General features: G+C 37.7%; 1 protein-coding gene across 1 annotated transcript in view; it reads left to right on the top strand.

Moving 5' to 3' along the window:
• The window catches only part of suclg2 (succinate-CoA ligase GDP-forming subunit beta), a 61,644-nt gene that overhangs the window by 19,427 nt on the left and 22,061 nt on the right, over positions 1-20,156 (top strand). Inside the window, exons 4-9 of the mRNA XM_088424394.1 lie at positions 146-236; positions 2,626-2,778; positions 3,602-3,691; positions 4,909-5,005; positions 6,302-6,463; positions 8,644-8,786. Coding sequence (XP_088280520.1) covers positions 146-236; positions 2,626-2,778; positions 3,602-3,691; positions 4,909-5,005; positions 6,302-6,463; positions 8,644-8,786 — 736 coding nt within the window. The remainder of the gene's footprint in view (positions 1-145; positions 237-2,625; positions 2,779-3,601; positions 3,692-4,908; positions 5,006-6,301; positions 6,464-8,643; positions 8,787-20,156) is intronic.

The raw sequence follows: 20,156 nt of genomic DNA on the forward strand, positions 1-20,156 counted from the left end.
AAATGACATCAATTTGCATAATATACACAAATTCTCTTAAAAATAATAATTAGTGTTTTTGCGCTCAACTAAATGTCAATCGGGTTGTTCTCTAGTCCTTCATGTTGCATGCATGTATGTGGCAATGTTATGGTCTCTCCCGTAGTCCTGCAGTTGTTGGTGAGCTGGCCAATAAGATGCTGGGTTTCAATCTGACAACGAAGCAGACACCTAAAGATGGAGTCAAAGTGAAAACGGTAAGTTATTGTCCGGGCAACATTTTGTGACTATATTTGATTTTTTTTTTTTAATGACTTTTCTCATTTCTAATTTGATGGTACAGTAATGTCTTGCGACATGACTTTACCGTAAATTTCAGAGTATAAGATGCTACATTTTTCTCACACTATAAACCCTGCAGTTTATAGTCCAGTGCGACTTATCTGCATTTTTTTTTCTTTGCCACTGATATCTGATGTTTTTTAGTTGTTTGTTACCTGCATATGTAAATGATAAACGCCATGAGCATCAACACATACCCACAAAAATTAAACGATATCAAATAAATAAATCAATATCATCAATTTCAGAACATAGGCAGTTTTGAACCCTGCGGCTTAATAGTCCAGTGCCACTTATCTGCACTTTGTTTTCATAGCCACAGTGGGGCAATCTCTTGGTAAACAAAAGAAGACACTGTTGAAGTATTTGTTTTGAGTTTGAACTGCTATTTTACTTGCCACTCTGCACTAGTAAACATCATCAGGCATGCCACTATTGTGTTGGGGCAGTGTTCTAACAATCTGAGTTTGTTGGTATTGCATTATGTTGAAAAGATGTTATACTCTTATTTCTGTGTATTCTAAATATGCAGGCTCGTTCAGTCTGTGTTGAAGGCATGATGTTGGATTTTGAAAAATGGAATTCAAACAACTTGCACACTTAAATATCTGATGCTACGTGTGGTTTACAATGCGGTGCAGCCTTGGCATTATAAAAGTAGATTTTCTGTTCAACTTTTAACTTATAATCGGTGCGATTAGTAGTCTGAAAAATACAGTGATTTGTTCTGTGACCGCTCTCACAAGTCAACACTTTAACTTCAAATCCTATTTTGTTTTTGAAAAGCATTTTCTTCTGGCATCCCCTAAAAAAAAACTGACCATTATTTTTTTTAATGTATTTTTTGTACAAGAGCAGTAGCACTTTGAAATGTTGTACTTGTACGTCTCTCATTGCTAAAAATCTTTTTGAAAGAAGATGATTAAATGCAATTTAAAAAAAAAAAAAAAACACAAGACTGACTCTCTTTTCACCATGCAAGACGCTCCTTAAATTACACTACTCAGAAAAACGTGCATTAGGCTTTTGGGTGAAACATCTACTGTATTTGAACTTGTTTAACCTTCCGAATGCATACATCTTGCACAACTTTTCGTTCTCCCGCCAGGAAATCTATGACTACGTTCCCATGGCAAGTGTCGAAGGAAGGTCTGAGTGACTGTAGAGCTTTTAGTCTAAGCTCGACCAATCTTATGACAGCCCGAGCTTAGTTGTCAATGTTCCAATGAAGCTTGAATCTAGTCCCAGGCCTGACTGCACCACAGAGCAAAAAATGGCATGCAGACGGAAGCACTTGTGCATCCGCTAGCTACATGGATTTGCTGTCAGTGCTGATAGAGGAATAAGCAGAGGTGATGAGAGAGGCGTGTGAAATATCGTTGCGGAATATGACAATATGCAGGATGGCACGTCGGCAGGCTATGTCTGAGATTTGAACCAGGCTCCTGCGGGTGTCAGCGAATCGAATACCATATTTTCCGTACTATAAGCCGCACCGGTATATACTGTAAGCCAAAGCAGCAAAAAAACCAAAAGAAAAATTTTTGGCGTGTATAATTCCAGCCGGACTATAAGCCGTCGGTCATAACATCAGATTTTGACGCAAAAAGATGGTAATATGGAAGTATTTTTTTTTTTATTTTATTAATTCATTTTTTAAACTTTTTTTTAATTGTCTGCTTACCACCAAATATTCATTAAAAATGGACCGATGGATATTTTTAACAATAAAACAAAACATTGTAACCAACACATTGCACACAATCATACTTATGGACAATATACAATCATATACACAGTCTCTCAAATTTAGACGTCACAAACGTTTGTACAAGATCTTAATCAATGGATCTTACAAGATGGCTCTCAAAATGCATTTGCACAATGTCGTATCTTTATAATAAGTTAGATACAAATGGCGCAGCACTCTGAAGTCTTCATCATCAAAAAGAGTTTAGAACTTCCGATTGAGACAATAGGTTGAAAGCAGAATGAAAAACTGAATAATATCATCCATGAACCTAACCGCTTCTGTCCCTGAACTAATTTTGCAAATTGGCCTCTCGTGCATTTCTCTGATTTGAATCTTAAGTCATTCTGCCAATCCTTCATAGTGTTTACTATTCAAATATATTAACTATTGCATATGCATTGTGACAGTGTATTTTCCGCGGTCAAAGGGGGTCGGCAAATTATTATCTTTCACCGGGGCCGCATTTCATAACCTCTATGGATTTTCAAATGTGTTATTGGAGCCAACTAAAGTCATCTATCAGTCAATTGTCCCCTGTTGTCCACGTCTAGGTGATGGTTGCAGAGGCCTTGGACATAAGTAGGGAGACCTACTTTGCCATTCTAATGGATCGCTCCTGTAATGGTCCCGTTATGGTCGGAAGTCCCCAGGGAGGTATGGATATTGAGGAAGTAGCAGCCAGCACACCAGAACTCATTTTTAAGGTATGCCCTTGCGAAATAGCACTATGCATACGTCCGTATTCTCCGCGCTATCAGGCACACCTAAAAGCCTTCAATTTTCTCAAGATGATAGTGCACTTTATAATCCAATGCGTCTTATACAGCGCATAAACCGCCAGTTTTCATTTTTCATTCTATGGTTGCCGTTTGATTTAAAAAAAATACATTGTAATATTTAATGGAATCATAATTATAGTCTTTAAACTCTTGATCTAAAAACCTTTTTTGGAATCAAAAGGTGTTTTTTCTCCATTCTTCAGGTAGTACTCTCTACAAATCATCTATATTCCTTATTTCTGACTGAAAAGGTTGACTGACTTCTCTGATGGTTTTATTTTAATTCCCTGTAGTGCAGCTCCTTCTACTGGATGCATAATGCAACCCCAGCCACTACTGTAGCTTCTATTCTATGCGCATCATAATGCAGTGCAAGTTATATAGGAAAACAGTTTTAAAATAGATCGTTTGTTGAAGGTGGGCCTTATAATCCGGTGCGCCTTATAGTGTGGAAAATACGGCAGCGGATTTTTTTTTTTTTTTTTTTTTAAGCCTCAAATTTAGAAAAGACGCTTATATTTCTGTATATTGTTATTATAAATTTCAGTTTATTGTGATCTCTATATATTTGTTTTTTGTCATCTCTCTGTCTCCTTTCTACTCCTAGATAATCCCCCGCCTCCCTATTTAATATGAATGGACGTTTGATATAAAATTGTACCCTAGAGTTTGAGATGCTGTCTACTTTTCTCACCTTTTCTCCCCCCCCCCCCACCCCCCCCCCCACCCCTTACCCCAACTCTCACAGGAAGTCATAGATATATTTGAAGGTGTACAGGACGATCAGGCACTTCGCATGGCAGCTAATTTGGGTTTCAAAGGACCTCTGCAGAGACAGGTAATCGGCACAGGGAAGGTCTTTATAAAGTCATAACAAGATGTGATGCAGACCTACTGATACATTGTGAGTGTATGTATATATTCTGTGTGCCCAAAGACAGCTGCATGATTATTTATAGACGGATCAAACTTGATATTATTAGTTGTTCAGATGTGCGCTGTGAAGTGTCAACGCACGAGGCACACTTGCCAGAGGGTCAGCTGTCACATCTGGCACTTTTGTACTGCGCTGTGTAAGTGGTATTTCCCTAGGTTATGTTTAGAGTGTGAAAGACATTTACTTGTATTAACTAGCCCTGTGGTTTCCAAATGGGGGGGGGGGGGGGGGGGGTTGTACATGAGATTGTAACAAGGCTTCTGCAGGGATCTATTTTGCCAAATTTGCATGCTGCGACAGGAATGATACATTTTTCTTTTCAAATTAAGAGCAAATTAGTTGAATCATGAGGCAATGCCTTGCAAAATTGTGTTTTATGTTGTTGTTTTTCATTTTGTTTATACAAATGCATGACTTCATTTTTCAGTTTTTTCATTTACAGTTTTCCAGCAGATGAAAACAGAAAAACTAATTAGCTATTTAGTAAACTAGATAGACAGAAAGAGATAGAGAGGTGAATTTCCTTAAAGCTTGTAATGGTTCTGGCCAAGCTGTGTACTGGAATCTACCGGCAGACAATGCTGGTTGGTGACGAAAACGAAGACCTCTTGGACTCAGGTGTCTTGGTTGGAAAAATATAAATCCAAAACTGTTTCAAAATCTAACAAAATCACATAGGGGTAAGCCTCTGAACACATTTTTCACATTTTTGATTGATATAATTTTTTGTTTGTGAGCGTAACATCAGTTGTAGAATTCCATTTTTTTTTCCATATTTTTTCAGGTTTCCCTTGTTGAAAATAACATCATCATCACATATATATATATATATATATATATATATATATATATATATATATATATATATATATATATATATATATATATATATATATATACACACACACACACCCACATTACATCCCTTATTTAGTTTAGAAGAAAGTCTATCGGTATCAGTATTTGGCATTCAAGTTCAACAAAATCAGACAGCGTGAGAGTGAAGGTGATCTGCCATGTTTGGTTGCGTGTGTGGGGAGGCTTATTGGTGTTGGTTGGGCCGGCTGCTCACTTCCGAACCACCGGGTAATTATTTTCCTCCATGGACTCCCTTTCAGGCAGCAGATCAGATTAAGAGGCTCTATGATCTCTTCCTGAAAGTCGACGCCACTCAGGTTGAAGTCAACCCTCTTGGAGAGACTCCTGAAGGACAAGGTACCTTCTATCACTATTCAAACCATTTATTTTTAATCTAAAGAAGTGTTTATATTTTGTTGCTACCATGCTTTTTTGAGGATACGTTGATCTTGAGTACCGTGTTTTCTACACGATAAGGCACACCGATTATATGGTTACCTTCACTGAATGGCCTGTCTTAAAACAGTTTTCATGTTGAAGGCGCATCACATTGTAAGGCAAGTAGAATAGAAGCTACAGTAGTGGCTGGGGTTGCATTTTGCATCCATTTGATGGAGCTGCGCTAAAGGAAATGTCAACAAAACAACTAGGTAAGTCAAAGACCTTTTAGATCAATGCCAAGATAATTCAAGAGTTTGAAAGAATAAAATTATGTTTCAAATAAATATGAAACATAATTTTTTTAGAAAATTGAAGGCTTTTTGGTGTGCTTTATAGTGAGCAAAATGTTATTTCATTTTAATAATACCATACAGTATATTTTGGACTATACCAAATTATAATCAGCAAAGTGCGGAAAATACGGTACACAAAAAAAATTCGGTAGGCCTACGTGGGGTAGGGTCAGTGTATTGTACTGTATTAATTTGTGACCATTGTCGTGGACATTTGTTATTGGTCAACATCTTTTGTCTCATTTGTGCGACACTACACACTACAGGTACTTGTGTGCTAGATGACATTCTGGCCTTTTCCATGAAGTCCTTCATGTCCGCGTGGGACGCCACTAATCTTGTTGTCTTTGGCTTACGGAGACAAAATGGACACAAATGAATAGGCTGGGTCTCGGGAGAATTTCCTATGTAACACGTTTAAAAGGTCATGCATTGCAAAGATATATTCTGATATTATGCATTGATGCTTTTTATTTTTGACACTATATTCTTTTTGTTTTCAAAGCAATTTCAAAGAAGAGACTAACGAGTGAATATTTCTGCCCGGTGTCTTTTGTAGGTAGCCTAATGAATGTGGTCTCTTTGAAATTAAATCTTTGAAGTGTAAAGGAGACATCCATGAGGTCTGCTATAATGGTCTATCCCTTGGAGGCAGCAAGGAGACACCAAGCAACGATTTATTAGCATGCTAACCTCTGAAATAATAATATCAACAGGCCAGACGAAAACCTTTCATTTAGTTGATTTTAGTTTTTTGGCGGCGAATTTATAATTAGCTGTTTGTGTGCCACATCCTTTCATTTTTCCCGCAGACCTCACTGGATCCAACTTACGTTTTTTTTTGTTTTTGTTTTTTTTTCTGCCGTTATTACCATAACCAGCGCTAATCCCCCTCCCGCCTCTCTTCGTACTTCACCAGTGGTCTGCTTTGATGCTAAGATCAACTTTGACGACAATGCCGAATTCCGTCAAAAGGCTGTCTTTGCCATGGATGACATGACTGAGAGTGACCCCACAGAGATGGAAGCGGCCAAGTGGGATCTCAAATATATTGGTCTTGATGGAAACATCGCTTGCTTTGGTATGGAAATGTGAAAAAAAAAACATATATATAGAAACATATATATATATATATATGTATATACAATTGCCAACTGAGTTGCTTGCTTGCGTAACACAAATGCAGTGAATATAAAAAGTCGTCACACCCCCGAAATGTGTTTTGGTGGTATTATTACTCATCCATTGCCATTGACGTGTATACTTGTTACTGGCAGTGAATGAGTAATTGATGACTACCGTATTCTCTGCACTTTAAGGCGCACCTGATTATAATGCGTACCTTCAGAGAATGGGCTGTCTTAAAACTGTTTTCATATATAGGGCACATCGCATTGTAAGGCACATAGAATAGAAGCTGCGCTAAAAGGAATGTCAACAATCAGATAAGTCAATCAAATTTTGTTGACAGACAATCAGAAATTAAGAATAAAGATGATTTGTGGTTTATCTGAAGAATGTGGGGAAAAAATACCTCTTGATTACATGAAAAGACTGTTTTGATCAATGCCAAGTCGAATCAAGAGTTTAAAAGAATAAAATGATTTAATTAAATATTAAACTTAACCTTTGCGCGACCTATCTTTGTTCTATTGCTGATAAAAGAACAGAAAAAGTAGAATCCACCATATATATTTTGTAATGGGTTAAGTAAGTGTCTTTCATATTTCCCACGGTCGGCGAATGCCTCACCAGTCTAATTTTTAATGTGTTCCAAGAAGTTGTTTTTCCTTTTCCAGCTCCGGTTTATTTCGCCCTAAGTGCCTGTAATGCGCAACATCTTTGCTCCACAAAGTATATGGTTGTGTATACATGCCAAAAAAAAAAAAACGCAATTAATAAATGAGTAAAATGGAATACCTCTGTGATCTTTAACCGGTACACACAGCTCCATACTTTGTCACTCTTTGTTGAATCAGCTAAAGACATCATAACATTTACATGTTCCTCTCGGTTTTAGTAATATTCCCGTTTGTGAACAAGGATGGACTCGGACGTCGGTTCAGTCTGCTCGCTTCCGCCCTCTAGCTCATCACTTTACGGTAATAATTGTAAGTAAGAACACGGGGGATACAAAAATGCACATCCCTGCGGCAAAATTCGTTATTTTTCTCGAAAGATTTCAGTCGGTCACGTTAAAAGCGAAAGATATTTCTGAATGATGTGTCCTGGTCTCTTTTTGCATCCCAAAAACTTGCATCAAACAAGGGCTATATAGACTATAGCCACTGTAAATCTTAATTCCCTTGGGACACAGTTAAATCCTTGCCAAAGTAAAGACACTCCAGGCTCTCCTCTAATCCACATGACAAGCCGTTTTCCGAGGACTCCAGAAGGGATGCCACCATAACCAATGTGTTCTAATTAGTGATAATCCACCCCGAAAGTCTCTTGTGAGCTGGATTGTTAGTATTCTCATTAAAGGCCTACATTATTGTCATAAATCAAAGCTTTTACAGAGTACAGCGGCACCAACAGGTGCACTGTCTCCTTCCCATGTTGCCTCATAAACACAAAGATTTTCTCAGCGCACTCTCACCTATACGCACACATGCACCTGTCCGGGCACCTCTTCATTACTTTTTGCAAAGCTCCCACTAGGAAAAAGAAAAAAAACCTTCACGGTTTTTTTTTTTCTTTGAAGATTGAAGATTTGATGTAAAATACAATATTTTACTCAAGTAAGCTAACTAATAGCCACAAGCTTCACAGAAAATGAAATCGTTGGTGAAAAATTAGATAAATCATGATTAATTATGCAAAATTTGGTAATGCTTTAGTTTTAAAAAAATATAATCGCTTTGTATGTATTAGACCAAACTGTTGCACCTGGCAAAAATCTATCATTGTTTTTAAACTTGTATACCATGCTAGTCCCGTCCGCTTGAGAATAATTTTCCTCCTGTGGCCCCTGAGCTAAAACGACACCGCTGGTCTAAGTGATCATAAAAATAAAATCATTGCGAGTTATTGTCACATTATGCACAGTTTGAACATTAATACTGTACTAAATACGTAAATACTGATGGAAAAGTTTGACTACAACAGAACCATGCCTAGTCCTTCAATTTCCTCTAAAGTGATCTCGGGTACTAGTGGCAAACTTTGATGGCAATCAGTGACATTCACCTCGTTTTGGTTATCCGTCATATTTGCATTTAGTCTGCTGATATAACGCGCATTGTGGTTTTTCACCTTTAGTAAATGGAGCTGGATTAGCCATGGCCACGTGTGACATCATTGACCTGCATGGGGGAAAGCCAGCAAACTTCCTGGACCTTGGAGGGGGAGTCAAAGAGAGACAGGTGTATGAGGCCTTCAAGCTTCTTTCGGCTGACCCAAAGGTACATTCAAAACATTTTTTTAGGACACACTTGATCACTTATGGTTTGTCACATTTACTGGCAAAAAATCGATACCTTTGGTATTGCCTGTTAAATGCTTTCTTTTTCTTCAACGTTGTAGACTCGTCACCTGTCTGTTGACTGAGCCTTTTCCCTTTCCCAAAGTCATCTGTTTTTTACCCATTGAACTTATTTTGTGAATTTTGACGCTCAAGTGACCGAAACGAATCCAAGATAATCTGTCCAATTTTGAAAATGTAAGGTTTTTCAAAATAAAATAACTTTCAGACTCAGATAATACATAAAACGGGAATAGTTCATTATTTCGGGTGTGTCTCATGCGGCCCAGTATCAGTTAATCCACGAACCGGGCCGCAGACCAGCGGTTGGGGATCTCTTGTGTTGACTTATACCTTTGTGATACACTCCACGTCTCCCTGCAATGATGCTATACATTTGCTCGATAACAAATACTTTGCGGTGGTCTTTTTTTAAAGCCACACTTTGATGACACACGTCTTAGCTCCTTTCACCTCCCCGTTCCCCCCACCGTGTCTCTGGCTTTGAAGTCTCAAGCTTATTGTGCTGAGAAGAGTGCGAGTGACAAGAGTGCGCTGTTGGCACCGAATAGCAGACACCGGGCCTACGATGACAAAGGCCTCTTTCTTTTTTGCACACTCCCATCTGCCATTTAAGCATTTCTTGCTTTAACCATTATTATTTCCTGAAAGAAAATGGAGGCGGAAAAGCTGAGAAAATTGCCTTGCTGTATGGGAAGACAACCTGGGAAGACAGGTTGAGAGAGAGAGGGAAAAAGAGCGAGTGTTTTTTTGCCAAGTAATGATAAAACGGGTTTCTGTATCTTGGGTCAGCAACAGGCTATTCGGTTTTGTATTGAGGCCTCTAGCATGTTTAAAGCTCGCAGATTTGTTTTCCTGACAACAATAAATTGCACAACTCTCTCCATGGCTCACGTAGGGATGTTTATGCACTAACATTGCGGAATGTATAAGGCTTACGTCACGTCACCTGTAGGCAAGATGCTGGTGAAGGCAGAAAATACCAAATAAGCCTTTTATTGCTTTGTGCCTTTGCAGTGACTGATGGATGTTTTGTCCAACTCTGGATCCATTTTGTTTTTAGAGCCAAAGGCTGTTTTCTGAAATGTTATAGGGTCGAGTAAGTAATGACACTTCTGAAGAATGGCAAACATGGTCAGATATTGAGATACGTTTAACCCTTGTGCGGTATTTTGACCATTTTGGGTCATTTTTTTCCACATGTTTCTGGCTGTATTTTAGCCAAATGATGGCACACTCCGAGTTGGGTGATAAGTAATTGGCTGTGCCATGTTGATCTTTGACATGTTGTCGCCATCTGGGTGAATTTTCGGCTCCCCTGTGTCTTTTTTCATTGCTTTCCGTTTGTTGTGAAATGCCTTTGCAGTGACTGATAAATGTTTTGTCCAACTCTGGATCCATTTTGTTTTTAGAGCCAAAGGCTGTTTTCTGAAATTTTATTGGGTTGAGCAAGTAATGACATTTCTGAAGAATAGCAAACATCATCAGATATTGAGATACGTTGAACCCTTGTGCGGTATTTTGACCGTTTTGGGTCAATTTTTTCCACATCATTTTGGCATGCCTTCTCTCCTTCTTTGTGTAGTTTCTCACAAATATGCAACAGGTGAACTTGACAGCTGTCCTGTAATTGACACAATTTCGATTACCAATTTTTTTTTCCCCTTATTTTCAAGCCCCATATTAGGGGTCTACTTATACCTGCATACCTCAAAACAAAAACACTTTTTTTTCAACGTGTTTGAACAAACATTAATTTTAATGTGAAATAAGTAATATGATGTCACCTACAAGGCTCAAAATGATTATATATACCTTATTTCTTCGAGTAAGAGTCGATATCAGTTACAAATCTAACCTCCCCCGTTTTTTTTACTTCAATTTGGGTGAATTTTACAAAAATACGATTATAAGTCTACCCTTGACATTAATGGTTACATCGATCTTGGCTGCCCAATGTGTGTGTGTTATTAAAATGAATAAATTCCGATACTTTTTGACTCATTTCTTCACCGTAATCCAATAACATACTGTTGCGGTAATGGGGGTAAGGGCGTAAACGAGACAAGTGAGAGGCAATGTGCGCGCAGACACAAATGCTGAAATCAATGTTGCAACAATAAAGCGATTTGAACTTTCCATTTTTTTTGTCACAGTTGAATATTAATTTGTCTAACAGCCCTAAAAATCATCATCACTACCTGACGCCCCAAATAGCTCCTCCCATTTAATTCCCAAATGTCCTTTTCTTCCTTCTCGTCAGTTGTTCAAACATCCTCGTTACTCCTCCACGGGTAGTCATCTTCAGACAGATGATCTTGCTGATCATCTTACTTGGGATGTTCTATATCCAAGTGACAACTGTTGTGAGTGCAGAGCCTGGGAGGTTGTCCGCTGTTTCTCCCCCACCTGCCGACATCAGTGCCATATTTTCCTTTTCATAATGGGTCAAATTCCGTGGAAAAAATTATCCATGCAGAAATATGGTATTTTTGTTTTACTTATTCTATGTATCACCCTCAAATGCCGTAACTGGCTTAGGAGAAACTCCCGTTGTTTGACTCAAAATACATTTTGCATATGTCTCGTCACTCGAAATTATAATCATTATTATTGACTTGATTCTAAAGAATTATTATTCAGATTGCCCCCTCTCACGCAGTTTCTTGAAAATGGGGCCATTTGGAGTCCGCCCACACTACTGTACACCCTCCACTCCATATAATATAGGCTTCGCTATGGCTGAACAACTGCACTGTGAACTCTTACCTTTTCTCTGATGCAGACATAATACAATCTATCGAGTGTATGTCAATGTCTAGCCATACACTGAAGAATTACAGCCGTCTTTCAAATGCCATACAAGGTCACAGAGTCAGTGCCATTCAATCTGCAACATTCACTTTCCATACTACTGTTATGAAGTATTGTTCTCGAGATCGGTCTTAGTCTTGAGACCGGTCCTGAGACCATTTTTAAGAGTATCGTCTCAGAATGAAAGGATTTTTGAGTAGAAGGCTTTTTTGAGGGTTTTTTTTTTTTTAAACTTCAATTAAAGCCGATTATAATCATAATCATCCAGTTTCACAGATGGATATCAAAATTGAAAATCAAGATTTTATTTTTTGGCCATATCACCCAACAGCCGAAGTCCTTATACACTTAGATGCAGTCCTGTTCTTGTCTCGATCTCAATCTCCACAAGTCTTGGGCTTCAAAAGTCTCGGGGTTGTCTTGGTCTTGATACTTTCTTGGTCTGGGTTTGTGTGGTTTTGACTACAGCACTACTTGTTGTGGCTTAATATATAGCGTAATAGATGCAGTCTTGGTCTTGTTTTGATCTCAATCTCCACAAGTCTCTGGTTAGTCTTAGTGTCCGCCTTCAAATGTCTCCTGTTGTCTTGGTCTCAATACTTTCTTGGTCTGGCTTTCTACAACTCTTGTTACAGATTAAAATATACCTTAATTAATGCAGTATTGGTGTTATCTCGATCTCAATCTCCACAAGTCTTGGGCTCTTTTTAGTCTCCGCTTTCCAAGATCTTGCAAGTGTCTTGGTCTTGTTACTTGGTCTTGGTCTGGGTTTGTTTGGTCTCGTCTATAACACTACTTTTCGCGGATTAAAATAGACCATAACAAAGTATTTTCCTTTAATCAACGAAAACCATCACAAGAGAAGGGTTTTAAACGCACTGTAAGCAGATCTGCAGAAAAACATTTGATGAAGTAGAACTTCTCCCTCGTAATGGCTAACCAATACAATGGCTTCGCCACAATATACTGTAGGTGAAAAATAAAAAGAGAAATGAATCACCAAGACAGCTCATTCTGCTTTAAGTACACAAACCCACACACTAACTGTCACTATGGTAGATCGTGGTCCAGACTAAATACACGTCCCCTCCATGGCCATCCCCGTATTTGGTTTTTGTGTAATATTCTCCACTCTGGGAATGAGCTCATTTATTGTGGGAGGTTGTTTTATTTATTTTTTTTCCTCCCGTTCCTGTTGGCTCGCATTGCTTGTGTTTACAACACAGGAGACCAGGCACCTCCCACAGGTCCTCGGCTTCAGGCGCAGTGGTGATTTCTCCTTCTAAAAAAGCCAGCTTGTGATTAAAAGTTGCGGTGTTGCCAGAGTGTAATGTGTGCGGGCTTCCACAGACAATATAAACGTTCACATTACTGAATGTAATGTTACTCTATGTGGTATGAGCATTGTTCATAAATCAGCTGGTCAGGAATTGTGCTAAAACTTTGGCTCTTGCTAAATGTCTTCTGCTAGCTTTGTAGTAAGTATAGAAAAGTAACATATTTGGGAAAATAAAAAAACGTAATCGCCATGTAAATTTTTACATTTTTACCTCTTCATTTCAGCTCTAAATGTATTTTTTTAATAAAAATATTTATTACACCCTGTTTTAAATTTCTATATACTATATATGCTTCAATTTTATAGCAATTAACTTGGGGCCAAAGCACAAAAAATGTGTTTTTATTTTCTAAAAGAAAGATTTTGTAAAACAAATCCAGAACGTTTTTTTTTTTAAAATCTACTAAACAAAATTTGCCCATTCTTCAGATAGTACTTCCCACAACTCATCTTTGTTCTTAATGTCTGATTGTTGATTCATAAAGTTTGACTGATTATCTGATTGTTTTGTTGACATTGCCTTTAGCGCATCAAGTGGATGCATTACGCAACCCCAGCCACTACTGCAGCTTCTACTCCGTGCGCCTTATAATACAGTGCGCCCTTTGCATGAAAACAGATTTTAAATAAGCTATTCGTTGACGATGCGCTTAATAATGCGGTGCGCCTTATGGTGCAGAATATACAGTAAGTAAAGATGACAAACTAAAAAGCCGCTATCCATCCATACATAAGGTGCTCCATATCACAAATTGTACTTTTTTTTTTTTTTTGTGGAAAATGTGGAAATTTAAGGAAGTTCCACTAGTTCCAAAAATACAGTAAGAAGGTAGATTTTTGCTTTCTTTTCTGCTAGGCCGGGGAAAAGGATTAATAGGGTTGCCGCGCATTCCGGCCAACATTCGTCTTTTGAAGGTTAATTTGAAGAAGTGAAGGGATTGTCTAGAAATGCGCAAGGGAACCGAAGACTTGTCAGATTGATTTGCCCCTCAGAGAACTTTTGTCTCGTCTGTCTTCTTCACCATGGCTTAAGGGTTAGTACAGTGCCTTGGATGTTTCAGCACACTTAACAGTATACTGTATCTGTTTATCATCATTAGACAGCAGTATTACTTAAGCGTACTTACAGTATGGACGGAGACTATGGACTGCTAATACATTGCCCGCATGCTGTCACCTTGTCCAATTTGTCCCTGTGGACTCTCACACATCCAGACAGGTCCCAACGGCATGTCTGATAGAGCGTTCCCCTGTTCGGCATTCCTTATCTGAGGGAAATCAATACGGGATCTGGGATTGGAGCGCCGGCTAATTGAGCTTTGCGCTCTTCGTTCTCTTATTGCTGTCAGGAGTGTTTTGTCATTGCGGCACCTGCTTCACACTCCTTGGACAAGGGGTGCTTCTCTGTCATAAAATCAGGGATTTGAGGAGCAAAACGTAGTCAAAGCAGTCAGAACAGCGTCGAAAAATGCAAAAGAATAAATGGCAAAGACAGTATTGCAAAGTTTTAATGACTAAATGGTTTGATGGGAAATATTCGTGGTTTACTTAGGTTGTCAGTTGCTGCAATGAAGCAAGTTCTTGCATCTATTTGCATCCATTTTCCATCCCACTGCTAACTACGAGATGCCATGGGAACAAATTAAAATTCACTGCACTCAATGCCTTGGCAGTATCGCAACACAGTTACCTCCACATAGTTTATGTATTCCAATAGCAGCCATGATACCGTTCTCTGTTGTGTTTTACGTTACCCGTGATGGGCAATAAATTCTTTTCATGGATGAATTTGAGTTTATAGGTCAGGCATGCATAGTGTTGGGCAAAAGGTAGTTTTTTTCTCTCCTCACAAAAAAAAAGCTTGTCCCAAATATTAATTTTGACTTATCCATGAAAATATTAATTTTCCACAGATTTGGAGATCTTTCAAAATACTGTACATACATATATATATATATATATATATATATATATATATATATATATATATATATATATATATTATGTATGTGTGTATATATATGTATGTGTATGTATGTGTGTATATATGTATGTATGAATGTATGTGTGTATATATGTATGTTTGTATGTATGTGTATATATATGTATGTATGTGTGTGTATATATATATATATGTATGTGTGTGTATATATGTGTGTGTGTGTGTATATAAGTGTGTGTGTGTATATATGTATGTGTGTGTATATATATGTATGTGTGTGTATATATATGTATGTGTGTATATATATATATATATATATATGTATATATATGTATGTATATATATATATATATATATATATATATATATATATATATATATATATATATGTATGTATGTGTGTGTGTATATATATATATATATATATATATATATATATATATATACACACACGTACACATGTATGTATACTGCGTGTGTGTGTGTTAATGAAGGAACTACATTTTCACCCTGCTTTTGCAAGATTTCAAGTGCCATCGACAAACCCGTTTGTTATGCATGTGTGTGTGAGCTCTTTATTATTGACGGTGCGCAAACGCAGTGTAAAAAGGCCTCCAGAGGTCAGAGTTGATTTTTGGGGGGGATAGGGGGCTGATTTTCTTTGCGTCATCTTGTGGTAGTTTGCCACTACAAGACTGACAAAATCAAAGTGCACTGCGAATAATAATATGAAGCATTTCTTGCAAATGTATTAAAAAATGAAAGAAATCATGATGTATCCTGTATATAGTACAGTCGAACCTCTACATAGTGAACTTCAAGGGTCCGAGGAGAGAAGTTCACTATGAAGAGAGATTCACTTTATAGAGGTTTTCCTAAAATGTTCAGAATTCATTGATGAAATATGTGAATCATTTTTTAATAAATATGTAAATAATTTTATATACGTTTTTTAAAAAATAAATATGTAAATAAATGTACATTAAACAACTTAAGTTGTTTAAACACTAAAATCTAATGCGGTAAAACTAATGTAAAAACATTTTACATTGAACAAATATCTTTATTATTATTCAACAATAGTTAATGAATATATGATCATAATAAAACATGATCAGTGCATGTCATCAGCGCGGAGAAAGTAACTGTCAATACGAGGTATTATCTCTTCTCTCTTCTTCAGAATGCCACATATCGCAGCAGGCGAAGCATCGTACTCCTTTGCAATGGCATTCTGCTTCACTCCACTCGCACACTTCCGAATTATGTCGCACTTCTCCTCCAACGACAAAGGCTTTCGCTTCCGACTTATAGATCTAGCATCCATACTTTTCACGGCAGATTCCGACATCTTAGAATTTTCGGAGGGATGACCAGCGGAGAAACGCGTGCGCAGTGGACGGCGGACGAAGTGAAAATGCAAGAGAAAGTCGCGGCGCGCGAGAGCGGCTAGGCAGGGAGGAAATCCCGACAGTGCGCCCAATTTTACAACTTCACAATTTTCGATAAGTTCAGATATTCACAATATAGAGGTAGATGCTGTCAAGGGACTGACTAATAGCATCACTATGAAGAGATTATTCACTATGTGGAGTTTCCCTATGAGGAGGTTTTACATACACGTCAAATATAGCTGTTTTGCAAGGGACCGTAAAGATTCGTTCACTATGAAGAGAGATTCACTTTGTAGAGGTTCACTATATAGAGGTTCGACTGTAGTAGTAATAAATGTGTTTACAAAATACAGATGCTAGTTTGTACTTGAATGATTTGTATACTTGAAATCAGTTTCCATGTCCTGGTAACCTCATTTTCACTCACTGTCCATGTTATAGTTGCATGTTGCTTTGTAAGACATGCCAGCCACAGTACAGCAAACGATTATTATCAGTGTAATTGAATTTTCCCGGCCTGATTCAATACTACCCTCTTCTGTGATTCTCCTATGTCTATAATATCTAGTATAATGGAGAGTTGATGAGGCTCATCCGCAAAGAAAGATAGCCCCGCCTTTTTGTTTTTTACATTCATAGTCTGGATAAAAGGTAATATGAACTGCACGGACGCAATGTTTGAGTTAATATAACTTGCTGTAGAGTTTTAGTGCAGCTCAAGCATTCCTCTAATGGTGGGTTATTGTGTGATGCGACAGCGGGAATACAGAACAAATTTCCAGTATTTCTCTGATTGGCTTTTGGCCAGGAAATGCAAGATCTTTTTTTAATTTTCCTAATTAAAGATGTGGGGTTTTTGGTAGTAAATTCAACCTCAGAAATACTTTGTTTCACTTGTAATGTATGTGACGGATGAAATTTCTTGAATGAAATGTCTTCTATAGTTGTAGTTAGAAATGAGAAATGGCATCCCCCATTATAGTCATGGAAAGCATGATAATCCCATCTAGTGGACATGATTGTTAGTTGCGCTCTCGGCCCCTGTAATAAACATGACGGTGTATCCTAGGGTTAAACCTCTTAGCTGGCCTTGTTTTTGTGTTACACTTATATCACTGTGTCGTGTTTCAATTGCAGTGTAACTATAGAACCACAGACGTGGTGTTAACTTTTAGTGTAAAAACTAAAGCAGAAAAAAAAAATTGTATGAATGTAGACAGAAATAAACCAGCGCCTGATGAGTGACGGACCATAAAAAAAGAAAAATTGTCAGATGTCGCCCTCTAGTGGTAGTGGAATAAAAAAAAATACACCAACGGACTTATACAGTTTTCACCGATAATCATCTCATTTATAGTCACCGCGGCTAGTGGGGCGGCGCGAAATGTTTTCTCTTTCCTTGGGAGTGCTTTGCAAAAAAAAAAAAAAATAATTGAGAATCACTGATGTAGAGCATCATGATGCTAAACAGTTCCTTCACCCATACATTATTGTCCCTGCGTTGCGATAAGTGACAGCCAGAAGAAAGAATCCGAATCAGCCGCTGCGATCCTGGACTGACATGACAATCTGATGCTCGAGCAATCTGCCATGTTCACTAAGCAGGAGAGACAATGGAGAATGCCTTAGCGAGATTGTTATCTCAGTCAGTATCTCCTACTGTCAGATGAAGCTGCAGATAGTCAAGAGATTTGTACTGGATAAATTCAACATTGCCACAGAAGGGAAAAAAATGCACTGGAATATTTTTCTTTCCCCGACATCATTTTTATTACATACGAATTAAATTTACGAGGTTGGATTCAAAAGGTTTAAAATAAAGTACTGCACTGTGTCCATAATTCGGGAGGCTGACAGCTGTTATATACTGGAACTATTCTTTGTGGTGTCAAACAATTGATGTGTTCAATGCAAAAATTAAAAAAACATACATTTGTGGAATGGTTTATCACAGTACAGTGGACCCCCGCCATATGAAATTAATCCGTTCCGGAGTTGGGGTCGTAAGGCAAAATTGTCGTATCATCGCCTAGCCTTTAAATAATTAATGAATTATTTAACAAGTCGCTATAAGTTGCTGGCATTATACCTCAAAATAAAAATGCCAGCAACGTATAGTTTTCCCATTTTGGGAACAGCATTGAACTCATTCACTGCCATAGACGGCTATAGACGTCAAAGATTCATTTTGACTGGAATGGGAGTGAATGAGTTAATCTGATGAAGATCAGTTTTTGTATAAGGGGATGGGATTTTTTTTTCAATATAATTCTTTGAGTAACCAAAGGAGTAAATTATTGTTAGTTTTCTAATAATGTATAGAATATATTCAGTCAAGACATTTTTGCTTTATTTTGGTTCATGATTTTATTATTATTTTATTTATTTTTCCTTTTTTATGATGACTGCAGCAGTTAAAGGATCGGAAATGCCAATTGGAGTCAAGAATCCAAATAATTAGAAGACCACGGGCACAGAGCAAATATGGCACAATAAATAAAGGCACAATTTTCGACATGACACTTGCAAAAAACATAAACAAGAAGTGGAATTCTCAGCGTGAAATGGTACATTTTAGATAAAGACCTGATGCATGTCGTAAAATTGCCAATAACGACTGCAGAGTTAACAGATCAGATCCACCCCATCAATGCGGGCTTGACATCATGGAAATGCACTCATCGCTCATCAATACTCGGTCACATCTGCTCAGTCAAGGCTAATAAACATTTTTGAGAATATCAAGCTGTGAATATAAACCACGGCGCAGGCATAGATCATTAGATCCCGCCTAAATATGTTTTAATAGAGCTGTGTTGACCATTAAACAAGAAAATTAGATGCCAAAAGCGGCAAGCGGTATTATGTGGAGTTTACTCTCATTTTAAATCAATAGGAATGAAAAAGTCAGCCCAGGCTAACTCAACAGTATTTAATTTACCGTATTTTTAGGTCTATAAAATGCATAGGATTATAAACTGCACCAACGATAATTTGTCAAAAAGAAAACCCTTTCATATAGTTCATATTCATTTTATCAGCTTTTAAAGGTCTGTTTAATTCAGCGGTGGGCAATTCCGGGCCTCGGGGGCCGGTGTCCTGCATTTTTTCATGTTTTCTCTCTCAAACACACCTGATTCAAATGATTAGGATTATTTTCAAGCTCTATCAGAGCTTGTTGGTGAGCTAATGGTTTAAATCAGGTGTGATAGGGAGAGAAAACTGGAAAACATGCAGGAGACCGGCCCTCGAGGGCCGAATTGCCCACCCCTGGTTTAATTGGAGGTTATGAGGAGTTATTAGGGTTGCAGGTTTTGTATTTTAGCTCTTACTCAATATTCTATTGAATAATAAGGTATTTGGATAAACATAAAAAAAATGTATTTTTTGCTTGGTTAATTAAGATTGTGATGAAATTGGGCCAATCCTTATTTTATTGCAATTACTCTTCACATTATAAATATGACTATAAACAAGATTAGCCATAAAATTGCATAACTACATAAAACTAAATCCTTTTTAACTCTTTTAGTGCCTTTTATCGAAAAAGAAATGTCTAGACGGCCAGTATATTTCGCATTTGACTCATCTTTCAAGGCTGACAGATTATTGTGGGCTATGTCTGTAAATATGGGCGCTATCATATGAAAAACCAATTTCCTTACTTTGATTTGCATGTAGGTAATATCTGTGTTATAAGTGTGGAAACACAGCCATCCAGTGGTCACAGTTATCACTTCAGTGCTCTGTTGGCTTATATTATGTAAGCTTTATTCAAGGGTGTCCAACTACCCTCCATGA

The sequence above is a fragment of the Hippichthys cyanospilos genome, chromosome 9 (genome assembly GCF_059441005.1).
Source record: "Hippichthys cyanospilos isolate Australia breed blue-spotted pipefish chromosome 9, RoL_Hcya_1.0, whole genome shotgun sequence".
NCBI lineage: Eukaryota > Metazoa > Chordata > Actinopteri > Syngnathiformes > Syngnathidae > Hippichthys > Hippichthys cyanospilos.